The following is a 14870-nucleotide window of genomic DNA, read 5'->3' as shown; positions in this document are numbered from 1 at the left end:
GTAAGGCCTTTTTCTTGAAAAATGACCATGTATAGTAAGGCTTTTTTTCTTGCAAAAATGACTATGTATAGTAGGGCTTTTTTCTTGCAAAAATGACCATGTATAGTAAGGCTTTTTCTTCCAAATATGACCATGTATAGTAAGGCTTTTTTTCCTAAAAAATGACATAGTATAGTAAGGCTTTTTTTCTTAAAAAACGACATAGTATAGTAAGGCTTTTTTAAAATTAAAATACGACATAGTATAGTAAGGCTTTTTTTCCCTAAAAAACGACATAGTGTATATAGTAAGGCTTTTTTTCTTAAAAAAACGACATAGTATAGTAAGGCTTTTTTCCCCCTAAAAAACGACATAGTGTATATAGTAAGGCTTTTTTTCTTTAAAAAACGACATAGTATAGTAAGGCTTTTTTTCTTAAAAAACGACATAGTATAGTAAGGCTTTTTTTCTTAAAAAACGACATAGTATAGTAAGGCTTTTTTTCCTAAAAAACGACATAGTATAGTAAGGCTTTTTTCCTAAAAAACGACATAGTATAGTAAGGTTTTTTTCCTAAAAAAAACGACAGTGTATATAGTAAGGCTTTTTTTCTTTAAAAAAAACGACATAGTATAGTAAGGCTTTTTTTCTTAAAATACGACATAGTATATAGTAAGGCTTTTTAATTTGTAAAAAATGACCATGTATAGTAAGGCTTTTTTTCTTTAAAAAAACCCGACATAGTATAGTAAGGCTTTTTTCCTTAAAAAACGAGATAGTATAGTAAGGCTTTTTTTCCTAAAAAACGAAATAGTATAGTAAGGCTTTTTTTCTTAAAAAACGACATAGTATAGTAAGGCTTTTTTTTAATTAAAATACGACATAGTATAGTCAGGCTTTTTTTTCCCTAAAAAACGACATAGTATATATAGTAAGGCTTTTTTTCTTAAAAAAACGACATAGTATAGTAAGGCTTTTTTTCTTAAAAAAACGACATAGTATAGTAAGGCTTTTTTTCCCCTAAAAAAACGACATAGTGTATATAGTAAGGCTTTTTTTCTTTAAAAAACGACATAGTATAGTAAGGCTTTTTAATTTGTAAAAAATGACCATGTATAGTAAGGCCTTTTTCTTGAAAAATGACCATGTATAGTAAGGCTTTTTTCTTGCAAAAATGACCATGTATAGTAAGGCTTTTTTCTTGCAAAAATGACCATGTATAGTGAGGCTTTTTTCTTGCAAAAATGACCATGTATAGTGAGGCTTTTTAAAAAAAAAAATGACCATGTATATTAAGGCTTCTTTCTTGCAAAAATGACCATGTATAGTAAGGCTTTTTTCTTGTAAAAACGACCATGTATAGTAAGGGTTTTTTGGGAAGAAATGACCATGTATAGTAAGGCCTTTTTCTTGAAAAATGACCATGTCTAGTAAGGCTTTTTTTCTTGCAAAAATGACTATGTATAGTAGGGCTTTTTTCTTGCAAAAATGACCATGTATAGTAAGGCTTTTTTGCAAAAATGACCATGTATAGTAAGGTTTTTTTCTTTTAAAAATGACCATGTATACTAAGGCTTTTTTCTTGCAAAAATGTCCATGTATAGTAAGGCTTTTTTCTTGCAAAAATGACCTTGTACAGTAAGGCTTTTTTTGCAAAAACGACCATGTATAGTAAGGCTTTTTTTCCAAAAATGACCATGTATAGTAAGGCTTTTTTGGGAAAAAATGACTATGTATAGTAAGGCTTTTTCTTACAAAAATGACCATGTATAGTAAGGCTTTTTTCTTGAAAAAATGACCATGTATAGTAAGGCTTTTTATGGGAAAAATGACCATGTATAGTAAGGCTTTTTTCTTGCAAAAATGACCATGTATAGTAAGGCTTTTTTTCTAGCAAAAATGACCATGGATAGTAAGGCTTTTTTCTTGCAAAAATGACCATGTATATTAAGGCTTTTCTTTTTCTTTCAAAAATGACCATGTATAGTAAGGCTTTTTTTCTTGCAAAAACGACCATGTATAGTAAGGCTTTTTTTGGGAAGAAATGACCATGTATAGTAAGGCTTTTTTTTCTTGCAAAAATGACCATTTATAGTAAGGCCTTTTTCTTGAAAAATGACCATGTATAGTAAGGCTTTTTTTCTTGCAAAAATGACCATGTATAGTAAGGCTTTTTCTTCCAAATATGACCATGTATAGTAAGGCTTTTTTTCCTAAAAAACGACATAGTATAGTAAGGCTTTTTTTCTTAAAAAACGACATAGTATAGTAAGGCTTTTTTTTAATTAAAATACGACATAGTATAGTAAGGCTTTTTTTTCCTAAAAAACGACATAGTGTATATAGTAAGGCTTTTTTTCTTTAAAAAACGACATAGTATAGTAAGGCTTTTTTTCCTAAAAAACGACATAGTATAGTAAGGCTTTTTTTCTTTAAAAAACAACATAGTATAGTAAGGCTTTTTTTCTTAAAAAACGACACTGTATAGTAAGGCTTTTTTTCCTAAAAAACGACATAGTATAGTAAGGCTTTTTTCCTAAAAAACGACATAGTATAGTAAGGTTTTTTTCCTAAAAAAACGACAGTGTATATAGTAAGGCTTTTTTTCTTTAAAAAAAACGACATAGTATAGTAAGGCTTTTTTTCTTAAAATACGACATAGTATATAGTAAGGCTTTTTAATTTGTAAAAAATGACCATGTATAGTAAGGCTTTTTTTCTTTAAAAAAACACGACATAGTATAGTAAGGCTTTTTTCCTTAAAAAACGACATAGTATAGTAAGGCTTTTTTTCCTAAAAACCGACATAGTATAATAAGGCTTTTTTTCTTAAAAAACGACATAGTATAGTAAGGCTTTTTTTTATTAAAATACGACATAGTATAGTAAGGCTTTTTTTTCCCTAAAAAACGACATAGTATATATAGTAAGGCTTTTTTTCTTAAAAAAACGACATAGTATAGTAAGGCTTTTTTTCCCCTAAAAAAACGACATAGTGTATATAGTAAGGCTTTTTTTCTTTAAAAAACGACATAGTATAGTAAGGCTTTTTAATTTGTAAAAAATGACCATGTATAGTAAGGCCTTTTTCTTGAAAAATGACCATGTATAGTAAGGCTTTTTTCTTGCAAAAATGACCATGTATAGTGAGGCTTTTTTCTTGCAAAAATGACCATGTATAGTGAGGCTTTTTTTTTTTTTAAAAATGACCATGTATATTAAGGCTTCTTTCTTGCAAAAATGACCATGTATAGTAAGGCTTTTTTTCTTGTAAAAACGACCATGTATAGTAAGGGTTTTTTGGGAAGAAATGACCATGTATAGTAAGGCCTTTTTCTTGAAAAATGACCATGTATAGTAAGGCTTTTTTTCTTGCAAAAATGACTATGTATAGTAGGGCTTTTTTTCTTGCAAATATGACCATGTATAGTAAGGCTTTTTTGCAAAAATGACCATGTATAGTAAGGCTTTTTTCTTGCAAAAATGACCATGTATAGTGAGGCTTTTTTCTTGCAAAAATGACCATGTATAGTGAGGCTTTTTTTCTTGTAAAAACGACCATGTATAGTAAGGGTTTTTTGGGAAGAAATGACCATGTATAGTAAGGCCTTTTTCTTGAAAAATGACCATGTATAGTAAGGCTTTTTTTCTTGCAAAAATGACTATGTATAGTAGGGCTTTTTTCTTTCAAAAATGACCATGTATAGTAAGGCTTTTTCTTCCAAATATGACCATGTATAGTAAGGCTTTTTTGCAAAAATGACCATGTATAGTAAGGTTTTTTTCTTTTAAAAATGACCATGTATACTAAGGCTTTTTTCTTGCAAAAATGACCATGTATAGTAAGGCTTTTTTCTTGCAAAAATGACCATGTACAGTAAGGCTTTTTTTGCAAAAACGACCATGTATAGTAAGGCTTTTTTTCCAAAAATGACCATGTATAGTAAGGCTTTTTTGGGAAAAAATGACCATGTATAGTAAGGCTTTTTTCTTGCAAAAATGACCATGTATAGTGAGGCTTTTTTCTTGCAAAAATGACCATGTATAGTGAGGCTTTTTTTTTTTTTAAAAATGACCATGTATATTAAGGCTTCTTTCTTGCAAAAATGACCATGTATAGTAAGGCTTTTTTTCTTGTAAAAACGACCATGTATAGTAAGGGTTTTTTGGGAAGAAATGACCATGTAAAGTAAGGCCTTTTTCTTGAAAAATGACCATGTATAGTAAGGCTTTTTTTCTTGCAAAAATGACTATGTATAGTAGGGCTTTTTTCTTGCAAATATGACCATGTATAGTAAGGCTTTTTTGCAAAAATGACCATGTATAGTAAGGCTTTTTTCTTGCAAAAATGACCATGTATAGTGAGGCTTTTTTCTTGCAAAAATGACCATGTATAGTGAGGCTTTTTTTTTAAAAAAATGACCATGTATATTAAGGCTTCTTTCTTGCAAAAATGACCATGTATAGTAAGGCTTTTTTTCTTGTAAAAACGACCATGTATAGTAAGGGTTTTTTGGGAAGAAATGACCATGTATAGTAAGGCCTTTTTCTTGAAAAATGACCATGTATAGTAAGGCTTTTTTTCTTGCAAAAATGACTATGTATAGTAGGGCTTTTTTCTTGCAAAAATGACCATGTATAGTAAGGCTTTTTCTTCCAAATATGACCATGTATAGTAAGGCTTTTTTGCAAAAATGACCATGTATAGTAAGGCTTTCTTTCTTTTAAAAATGACCATGTATACTAAGGCTTTTTTCTTGCAAAAATGACCATGTATAGTAAGGCTTTTTTCTTGCAAAAATGACCATGTACAGTAAGGCTTTTTTTGCAAAAACGACCATGTATAGTAAGGCTTTTTTTTCTCCAAAAATGACCATGTATAGTAAGGCTTTTTTGGGAAAAAATGACCATGTATAGTAAGGCTTTTTTCTTGAGAAAATGACCATGTATAGTAAGGCTTTTTATGGGAAAAATGACCATGTATAGTAAGGCTTTTTTCTTGCAAAAATGACCATGTATAGTAAGGCTTTTTTTCTTGCAAAAATGACCATGAATAGTAAGGCTTTTTTCTTGCAAAAATGACCATGTATATTAAGGCTTTTTTTTTCTTTCAAAAATGACCATGTATAGTAAGGCTTTTTTTCTTGCAAAAACGACCATGTATAGTAAGGCTTTTTTTTGGAAGAAATGACCATGTATAGTAAGGCTTTTTTTTCTTGCAAAAATGACCATTTATAGTAAGGCCTTTTTCTTGAAAAATGACCATGTATAGTAAGGCTTTTTTTCTTGCAAAAATGACTATGTATAGTAGGGCTTTTTTCTTGCAAAAATGACCATGTATAGTAAGGCTTTTTCTTCCAAATATGACCATGTATAGTAAGGCTTTTTTTCCTAAAAAACGACATAGTATAGTAAGGCTTTTTTTTCTTAAAAAACGACATAGTATAGTAAGGCTTTTTTAAAATTAAAATACGACATAGTATAGTAAGGCTTTTTTCCCTAAAAAACGACATAGTGTATATAGTAAGGCTTTTTTTCTTAAAAAAACGACATAGTATAGTAAGGCTTTTTTTCTTAAAAAACGACATAGTATAGTAAGGCTTTTTTTCCTAAAAAACGACATAGTATAGTAAGGCTTTTTTTCTTAAAAAACGACATAGTATAGTAAGGCTTTTTTTATTAAAATACGACATAGTATAGTAAGGCTTTTTTTCCCCTAAAAAACGACATAGCATATATAGTAAGGCTTTTTTTCTTAAAAAAACGACATAGTATAGTAAGGCTTTTTTTCCCCTAAAAAAACGACAGTGTATATAGTAAGGCTTTTTTTCTTTAAAAAACGACATAGTATAGTAAGGCTTTTTAATTTGTAAAAAATGACCATGTATAGTAAGGCCTTTTTCTTGAAAAATGACCATGTATAGTAAGGCTTTTTTCTTGCAAAAATGACCATGTATAGTAAGGTTTTTTTCTTGCAAAAATGACCATGTATAGTGAGGCTTTTTTCTTGCAAAAATGACCATGTATAGTGAGGCTTTTTTTTTTAAAATGACCATGTATATTAAGGCTTCTTTCTTGCAAAAATGACCATGTATAGTAAGGCTTTTTTTCTTGTAAAAACGACCATGTATAGTAAGGGTTTTTTGGGAAGAAATGACCATGTATAGTAAGGCCTTTTTCTTGAAAAATGACCATGTATAGTAAGGCTTTTTTTCTTGCAAAAATGACTATGTATAGTAGGGCTTTTTTCTTGCAAAAATGACCATGTATAGTAAGGCTTTTTTCTTGCAAAAATGACCATGTACAGTAAGGCTTTTTTTGCAAAAACGACCATGTATAGTAAGGCTTTTTTTTTATTAAAATACGACATAGTATAGTAAGGCTTTTTTTTCCTAAAAAACGACATAGTGTATATAGTAAGGCTTTTTTTCCTAAAAAACGACATAGTATAGTAAGGCTTTTTTCCTAAAAAACGACATAGTATAGTAAGGTTTTTTTCCTAAAAAAAACGACAGTGTATATAGTAAGGCTTTTTTCCTTTAAAAAAAACGACATAGTATAGTAAGGCTTTTTTTCTTAAAATACGACATAGTATATAGTAAGGCTTTTTAATTTGTAAAAAATGACCATGTATAGTAAGGCTTTTTTTCTTTAAAAAAACACGACATAGTATAGTAAGGCTTTTTTCCTTAAAAAACGACATAGTATAGTAAGGCTTTTTTCCTTAAAAAACGACATAGTATAGTAAGGCTTTTTTTCCTAAAAAACGACATAGTATAGTAAGGCTTTATTTTATTAAAATACGACATAGTATAGTAAGGCTTTATTTTATTAAAATACGACATAGTATAGTAAGGCTTTTTTTCCCCTAAAAAACGACATAGTATATATAGTAAGGCTTTTTTTCTTAAAAAAACGACATAGTATAGTAAGGCTTTTTTTCCCCTAAAAAAACGACAGTGTATATAGTAAGGCTTTTTTTCTTTAAAAAACGACATAGTATAGTAAGGCTTTTTGATTTGTAAAAAATGACCATGTATAGTAAGGCCTTTTTCTTGAAAAATGACCATGTATAGTGAGGCTTTTTTTTTTTAAAATGACCATGTATATTAAGGCTTCTTTCTTGCAAAAATGACCATGTATAGTAAGGCTTTTTTTCTTGTAAAAACGACCATGTATAGTAAGGGTTTTTTGGGAAGAAATGACCATGTTTAGGAAGGCCTTTTTCTTGAAAAATGACCATGTATAGTAAGGCTTTTTTTCTTGCAAAATTGACAATGTATAGTAGGGCTTTTTTTCTTGCAAAAACGACCATGTATAGTAAGGCTTTTTTTCCTAAAAAACGACATAGTATAGTAAGGCTTTTTTTTCTTAAAAAACGACATAGTATAGTAAGGCTTTTTTTAAATTAAAATACGACATAGTATAGTAAGGCTTTTTTTTCCTAAAAAACGACATAGTGTATATAGTAAGGCTTTTTTCTTAAAAAAACGACATAGTATAGTAAGGCTTTTTTTCCCCTAAAAAACGACATAGTGTATATAGTAAGGCTTTTTTTCTTTAAAAAACGACATAGTATAGTAAGGCTTTTTTTCTTAAAAAACGACATAGTATAGTAAGGCTTTTTTTCCTAAAAAAACGACATAGTATAGTAAGGCTTTTTTTCTTAAAAAACGACATAGTATAGTAAGGCTTTTTAATTTGTAAAAAATGACCATGTATAGTAAGGCTTTTTTCTTTAAAAAATGACCATGTATAGTAAGGCTTTTTATTTTTAAAAAATGACCATGCAAAGTAAGGCTTTTTATATAAAAAAAAACCGGAACACACTCTTTTACAGCATCAAGACTACAAAAATGGCGACTATAGTACGTCATCTTCCATGGTCATTGAGTCGGGAGGACAAATCACCTCCTATGGGCGTGGTTACGCCCATTGGTGACGCAGGAGCGTAAATTATGCGCCTGCGCAGCATCGCGCCCCTTGATGCAGCCATTTCCATGCCGTCGGTCGAACGACTAGCAACCAAACGAGGTAAGCCCTAGACTAGAGCAATTTACTGGCCTATGTGCATTTTTAACACCCTACCGGGAGATTCTTTTAGGAATCAATTGAGCCAAAACGCCAACAAATCTCTTAGTTTATTGCCAGGTCGAACACACAGTCGACATTTGAAGTATGGGCTCCTTGGCATGTCACTAGCTAGCTTAGCATTAGCCTCACGACATTTGACTTCAAAAGTATTTTGTCCGTATTCTCTCCATTATTGAGTCGTGGGGGAAGACTTCATTTTATCAAACAAAGCCGAGATATCAACGGTCAGTTTGCCAGGTGAAGGTGTGTTGAATGTAATGATAGTTTTCACTGCGATTGCTAAACGCCCTTTTCCAATTTGTAATTCTGTTTTAAACAAAAATCATTGATACCAAAATGGTTAAGCCGACTTTCTCCTAGTTTTTAAGATCAGTCTATATTGAATCGCTTTGTCTGGAAAGGGGAAATTAGCACCGAGCACTCACTAACTTATTTTCATTCTTTATCTTGATCATTTACTTTAAGATTTCTCTTTCCTGTAATAATTGTTTGCACTTCCCAAATAGCTTGGTTCAATCAAGATGAAGCTGTTCCCGTGTGTCCAGAACCATGCACACCCTTGAGGGGAGAGGAGACTGGGCCAAGGTATCAAGGTAATACTAATTACCCCCCCAAAAAACCCACCTGTTGAATCTCCAGTCTCTGTATATGATAACTTTTGCTCTATTTTTTTTGCATGCACCAGGTCCATGGTGATGTCCAGACCCTGGAGGACCAAGTGATCTTCCCAGGTTGCCCACTTGAAGATGATGCATCGTCTCTGAACTCTACTCTGAGGTTAATACCGTATTTTCACGTCTATTTGGCACAGCGTTCCTTACGCCGCAGTGTCAGTAACGAGTGCTATTTCTGTATTTTAGATGCACTATTTCATATGGATTAAGATCGAAATGCGCTGGCTACCGGAAGCAGCTTATTTCCGGGTTACATTGTAATGTATCCAAGTCAAAACATTCCAATCTCACATTATTTTATTGACTAAAGTTGCAATTTACTAACCCCCCCTCTTATTTTATAGGTGATGTCCCAATCTCTAAGGTGAGGAGGATTTCCCTTTTTTTTTTCAATCAGAAATTTTAATAAAAGAGATTTGAGTGTCATTTGTCTTTGTTAAAACACTTGGAGAAAAAAGACCCCAGACCCTCAATGGTCTTTTTTCTTTTTTTTTTAATTCTAAATATTGCCTAAGTATGAAAATGTATTTCTTTGAATAAAAATTATGTCATGTTGCTTGCATTCCTTTGCTGTTTCTATGAAGAAAAATACATGAGTACATTTCAAAGGTTTTATTTTCCCACAAAATGGGGTAATTGAGAAGTCGACATAGGTCTTCCAGCATTTAAAGATGAGGTGGTGTTTCCATTGATGAGTCTTGGAATTCTGGGGAGAAAAATAAGAGGGTCAAAGCACAATAGACTAAGTCCAACATTAAAAAAAATATATACTGGAGGCCAGTTAGGTCAAAAGATTTGACCAAAAAACAACACTAAGTCAGGTTTTACCAACATCAGAAGCTCCCAACTTTATTTTCAGATATGGAAAACATACTGGATAGGGGCCCTCAAGATGTTGGTGTTAAAGGCTGTGCCACGCTCCAAAGTCAGCTTTCTTTAGCGTTGATTTGGGTGGACCTTGAAGAAAGCAAAATAGAGTTTTTAGTACACATGACATGAAAATAATAAATCGAAAAACAGGTCTTACGTCATACACAACTTCTTTGGTCTTGTAGATTTGGACAGCTTCCACCGTCTTCGTAGCTTTAAACCTCTGCAAAACACCACAGCATGATTATGTCAAGGTACTATATATTGAAACATTTCAATTGTTGGCTGGCTAGAAAACATTGTTTTAAAATAAGAATAACCTGAAACACAGGTCCTACGTCACACACGACTTCTTTGGTCTTGTAGATTTGGACAGCTTCCACCATCTCCGTGGCTTTAAACCTCTGCAAAACACCACAGCATGATTATGTCATTGCTTATTTAACCATTTTGATGCACAAATGACTACCATTCAATCAAAAAATATTACATACGTCTCACAAATCTCTTAGACGGAGGAAAAATGGTTGTTTTAACGAGTCAAAAATGAGCCCTGCGCTACGGTTGAATGAATGTCTCGCTTAGGTTTTGTCAAAACCGCATTTAAAAATCAAAAGGTCCAAGCCCTGAAGTCTTCCTTTAGGAAAGGGAAGGGCAAAGGTATATACGTATTCTAGAAGTGTACTGTTTATTCCTTACACCTCCACTTGATGGCACTAGTGTGGGTGTGAGTTATCCACACAGGATCTTGCTATTAAAAATCAACGCCAACCCAGTTAAAGTGTCTTCATTCAAAATTGGAGTTGATTTTTAATAGCAAGATCCTGTGTGGATAACTCACACCCACACTAGTGCCATCAAGTGGAGGTGTAAGGAATAAACAGTACACTTCTAGAATACGTATATACCTTTGCCCTTCCCTTTCCTAAAGGAAGACTTCAGGGCTAGCACCCAGTTAGTGTCTTCATTCAAAATTGGAGTGTATCATAATAATAATCAGACATAGGCCCTGTCGTCATTATCACAACACAAAAAGCCTACTTGTGATGACAAGTAGGCTTTTAGTGTTGTGATAATGACGACAGGGCCTATGTCCGATTATTATTATGATACACTCCAATTTTGAATGAAGACACTTTAACTGGGTGCTAAACAAGCTAATTTAGGAAAGCCGTGAACACTGGTCGCTGATATCTAAACATTACTGTGACAACAAAATTTCCCGAATACGGGATGAATAAAGTTATCCAATCCAATTACACGGGTAGAGGAATTAGAAGCTATTAAAAAAAGACTCACTTTGCCGACAAACTGCTCCTTTTTGGCCGTTATGGCCACATTCTTGATGTTTCCCAGCAGTCTGTCCTCGTTGAGGGACTGAAACACACAATGGAAGGGTTTCTTTTTAAACATTAAGAGCAATAGGTGACGCAATGTAGCCAACTTGCTAGCAAACATTTGTGTTTGCATCCACGTCGGGGCTACATCACGCCAATGAAGCACGTTCCCGTCAAAAAGCACTCTTAAAATGAGAACTGGGGCTACGAAATCCCCAAAAGACAAAGTACCGAACGCGCTGCATTGTCCTGGAAGAAGTTTGTCGGGTCTTTCTTCGGGAAATCGTCAATTCTGAGCAGCTCAGCAGTCCAACGCGCCCAGCCTCCGGCTCATCCGCCATTTTGAAAAATGGCGGCGTGGGGGCGGGTCTTTTGAACTCTGAACACAGCCACGCCTATTACACATAGACACAAAAAAAAGAGATCGTTTTCATCATAGAGTGCATTAGTCAGGGGGCTGGGGCTGCAAATACTTTTAGGTTGGGCATTAATACTTCAAAACAAATACATTGTTTTCATAATAACGTACTGTAAATACTTTTTGGTTGGCCTTTAATACTTTAAGATACAATATTGCACATTATGAACATTGCGGTGACATGCACTTCAGTGTTTGTTTTTGACCTCTAAGGTTACATACTTGGATATGCTTTTTCAATTGGGATTCATTTGGCTAAGTAAGGCTTTTTTCTTGCAAAAATGACCATGTATAGTAAGGCTTTTTTCTCTGGCAAAAATGACTATGTATAGTATACATGGTCATTTTTTGCAAGAAAAAAAGCCTTACTATACATGGTCATTTTTGCAAGAAAAAAAGCCTTACTATACATGGTCATTTTTTCCCAAAAACGCCTTACTATACATGGTCGTTTTTGCAAGAAAAAAGCCTTACTATACAATATACATGGTACATGTTATCCAAGTTAATTTAGATTTGTTTGTTCGTTTACGAGTGCCATGGATAAAGCCCCCTGAACCCGCCCTTCCACCGTGTATGCCGCTGTGGCTCCCCTCCGCGAAATGCGTCTAATTTTACTTCTATTAAACACATTTCATTACTATTAAACCACTTGTTATTTATTACTTTGTCAATATATGGCGAATTAGAAGAAATAAAACATTTTTTCCAATCCAATATCCTGTTTTGGGTGTTTTTTCAAACACCCAACTTAGAACTAAGTTAGAACTAATGGAATTTGTTTTCAATTCATTTCAATGGGAAACGTCCGCTCGAGTTACGAAAAGCTCATCACACGATCTCAGTCTCGGAACGGATTAGGATCATATGTCGAGGTACCACTGTATTGACAATGTGCACATCGCAAAGGGTTAAGACTTTTTCGCAAGATAGCTTATTGACTGTACACATGGTCAGGCACCATGGTGGTCCTTGAAGGCGTTCTGACAACGAGGCGCCGATGTCTTCCGCTTGATGCTAGCTTGCGCACGGCGGAGAGGGGCCGCCTCCCACCCTTGTGTCGGGCGCTCCCGTGGACGGCGCCGGATCTGGCCGGTGGCTCGCGGGCAAACAAATGGAGTGCGGTGGCGATCTTAGACGGATCGCCCTCCATTTTTCGAAAGGCCTTCACCGCAGCCTGGGCCGAAGCGGTGAAGGATTTGTCGCTTTTGACGAGAGCTGACAGCTTCTGGCACATGGTCTTAAATTGTAACGCAGCGACTCGATGCGATGCTGGAAACCAATAAGAGCTCATTTAGTCTTCAATCAGAAGATCTTTGAGTTAAAAATATGTGTTTCGAAGGATTACCTTCTTCTGAAGCTTCTTGTTCCACTTCTTCTACTACCACCTCCAAGCCGGTTTCTTCTTGACAACTGTCATTGGTGTGAGCACCTCATTTGAAATCTCAAAATTCACCCGCATTTGTGCGGAAAAAAAAAATGGAATTTACCTGGAGAAGTACCCCATGTTGGGGCTTCCGTTTGCAGCCGTCAGACCGCATTCGACGAAACCCAAATGTAAAGCCGGCGCGGAGTGAAGCGGGACCGCTTGACGGGCTTGTGCGTGGAGGTAGTGGTTGTGCTCGTTGCAGAGGCTCACCATGGTCGGGAAGGTGGGCAGGTGAGCATCTGCGCTTCTGAGATGGGAGAAAATACCAGGCCACCATTGCGTTCCACAACATTCCCTTGGGCATGGTGGGACTCACAGACTCCGCCTGCCTCGGCTCACTTGCGTGCGAAGCAGCGTCACGTTCATTTTGGCGGGACAGTCCGTGTTTTTGCTGTTGCCGGGTACTTTTTCAGGTCCCCGTGGTCTGGTGTTGAACTGGCACCTGTAGTCTACCTTCAAAGACACAATACAGATGTGCAGAAGGGCTTCTTGTCATTTTTTAAATTTTATTTTTACAATTTCACCAATTAAATTGTTGTGAGATGAACGCTATTTCTAGACCAGAAGTGGATGACGAGGAAACATGTTTTTAGCATGTTAGGTTTTAAAGTAAGGTAACATAGTTACTTCCATATTTGATTAGCGAGGAAACTAATTTATTTACTTATCCACATAAGTTAGAAGTTTCAAATTTAAAACAAAAACATGTGATAGTTATCGTGATAATTATCGATCGACTGATTTTTTTTATCATGATAATTTCTGTCATATCGCCCAACTCTAATTAAAATATGCACTGAGGTGACAGTGGAACTTAAAATTGGCAGACAATCTAAAATGGACATACATTCAGAATGAAGCGATATGCTGACAGGTTACCTTAAAAATAACTTTCTGGCCCTTTGTTGGATATGTTCTGTCCACCCTCCAGGTGACCGTGTGCAATTTCAGCCAACGTTGAATGTCGTCTTTGGATGACAGGACCATCCGAAAAGCAGCCTTGAAATCGACGTGATCGTCCGTCTTTTGGATGATGTCGAAATCGCAGACGTGGTAGTCGTAGTTTTCGGGTAGATAGGCCTATCAAACACACAACATGAGTCATAATTCATTGGAATATAGACAAGTAGATAAGAGAAGGAAAAAAATAACCTTTAAAGCCGGGAACTCCGAGATGTTCTTGCATAGACTGGTGCAAGTAAATCTTTTCATCTTCTTGCAGGACCTGATGGTTTATAAAGGAACCCCCACCCCAAAAAGTCATTTTGGATTTGATCAACTTTTCTTAGCGATCCTCAAGAGACAATGTAGCTATCCTAAGCGAAATTAGCAACAAAAGCTGTTCACACAACCGTAAAACATTTTTTCACAGCTGATTTGTATAGAAAATATCGCTACTCATAAAAGAAAATCAGTCAACATTAAGAAAATGTTAGCTTTGACGTAGCATGTGGCTACAAACAACGCTAGCTAGCGAGGCAAACATAACATTTCCAATAATTCCAGCTGCTCCACATCCCCAGCTAGCATTATATAAGATAAAATCAGCCATAAAATGTTTTTACGAACCTTTGAAAGGCATTTCCTCCGAATCTACGAATGACTTTTTGGTGATTTGGAGAAAGCGTCTGCTCATTTTGCAGCTGCCTCATGACGTCAGAAAGCGGAAATGGCAGCACTTCCTCCAGTCTCACTTCCTGCGTGTCGGCCATATTGGAAGGGGCAAGGCGATGGATTCACATTGAAAATGCATCAAAACGTGCTAATTTTACTATTGATTACTTTTCAACAATATTTTACATACAATTCAATATCTAACTTAAATGAAAAACGTGCTAATTTTACTATTGATTACTTTTCAACAATATTTTACATACAATTCAATATCTAACTTAAATGAAAAAACAAATATTGAACCAAATGTTTTTGTCTGCACTCATTGAATTGAACTGCTATACATTAATACATTAACATTTAAGAACATTTTCGTTTGTCAAAATAATTCGGCGTGCCTCAGTGGTATGTAATAACCCCCCCGAATATTTAAGGGCCAATTTTATTTTGAAATC

At 34.6% G+C, this 14870-nt stretch overlaps 1 protein-coding gene and 1 long non-coding RNA gene across 4 annotated transcripts; one reads left to right on the top strand and one right to left on the bottom strand.

Annotated features, from left to right (window-relative positions):
* The first annotated feature begins 7858 nt into the window (after positions 1–7858).
* Positions 7859–9309, top strand: LOC144068776 (uncharacterized). The gene is made up of 5 exons (XR_013298306.1): positions 7859–8013; positions 8580–8666; positions 8759–8850; positions 8934–9004; positions 9092–9309. It is a non-coding gene; the product is annotated as an uncharacterized LOC144068776 (long non-coding RNA).
* Positions 9310–9344: 35 nt separating this feature from the next.
* LOC144068775 (uncharacterized) lies at positions 9345–14524 on the bottom strand. Of its 3 annotated transcripts, none has more exons than XM_077593550.1 (13): positions 14371–14524; positions 13954–14026; positions 13681–13881; positions 13118–13254; positions 12863–13048; positions 12721–12785; positions 12334–12644; positions 11186–11349; positions 10917–10994; positions 9938–10021; positions 9775–9840; positions 9576–9704; positions 9345–9453 (listed from the first exon to the last, which is right to left on the bottom strand). In XM_077593550.1, the coding sequence occupies exons 1-9, from the start codon at positions 14511–14513 to the stop codon at positions 10946–10948; spliced, it is 1329 nt and encodes a 442-aa protein (XP_077449676.1). In that variant the 5' UTR covers positions 14514–14524; the 3' UTR covers positions 9345–9453; positions 9576–9704; positions 9775–9840; positions 9938–10021; positions 10917–10945. The 3 variants fall into 3 exon arrangements, with proteins under 3 accessions (XP_077449676.1, XP_077449677.1, XP_077449675.1); XM_077593551.1 differs by having other exon boundaries at positions 9622–9704; XM_077593549.1 differs by lacking the exon at positions 9775–9840 and having other exon boundaries at positions 9956–10021.
* Between the last annotated feature and the right edge of the window lie 346 nt (positions 14525–14870).

The sequence above is a fragment of the Stigmatopora argus genome, chromosome 23, assembly GCF_051989625.1.
Source record: "Stigmatopora argus isolate UIUO_Sarg chromosome 23, RoL_Sarg_1.0, whole genome shotgun sequence".
NCBI lineage: Eukaryota > Metazoa > Chordata > Actinopteri > Syngnathiformes > Syngnathidae > Stigmatopora > Stigmatopora argus.
The sequence above is the reverse complement of the archived record's forward strand: the minus strand, read 5'-3'. Positions and strand labels throughout refer to the sequence as shown.

Bases quoted from the DNA above. Each gene is read 5' to 3' on its own strand.
- LOC144068775 (XM_077593550.1), bottom strand. From the start codon at position 14,513: ATGGCCGACACGCAGGAAGTGAGACTGGAGGAAGTGCTGCCATTTCCG. The intron at 14,027-14,370 runs GTTCGTAAAAAC...ATAAACCATCAG, and splicing joins GGAGGAAATGCCTTTCAAAG to GTCCTGCAAGAAGATGAAAA. The intron at 12,786-12,862 runs GTAAATTCCATT...CACCAATGACAG, and splicing joins AACATGGGGTACTTCTCCAG to TTGTCAAGAAGAAACCGGCT.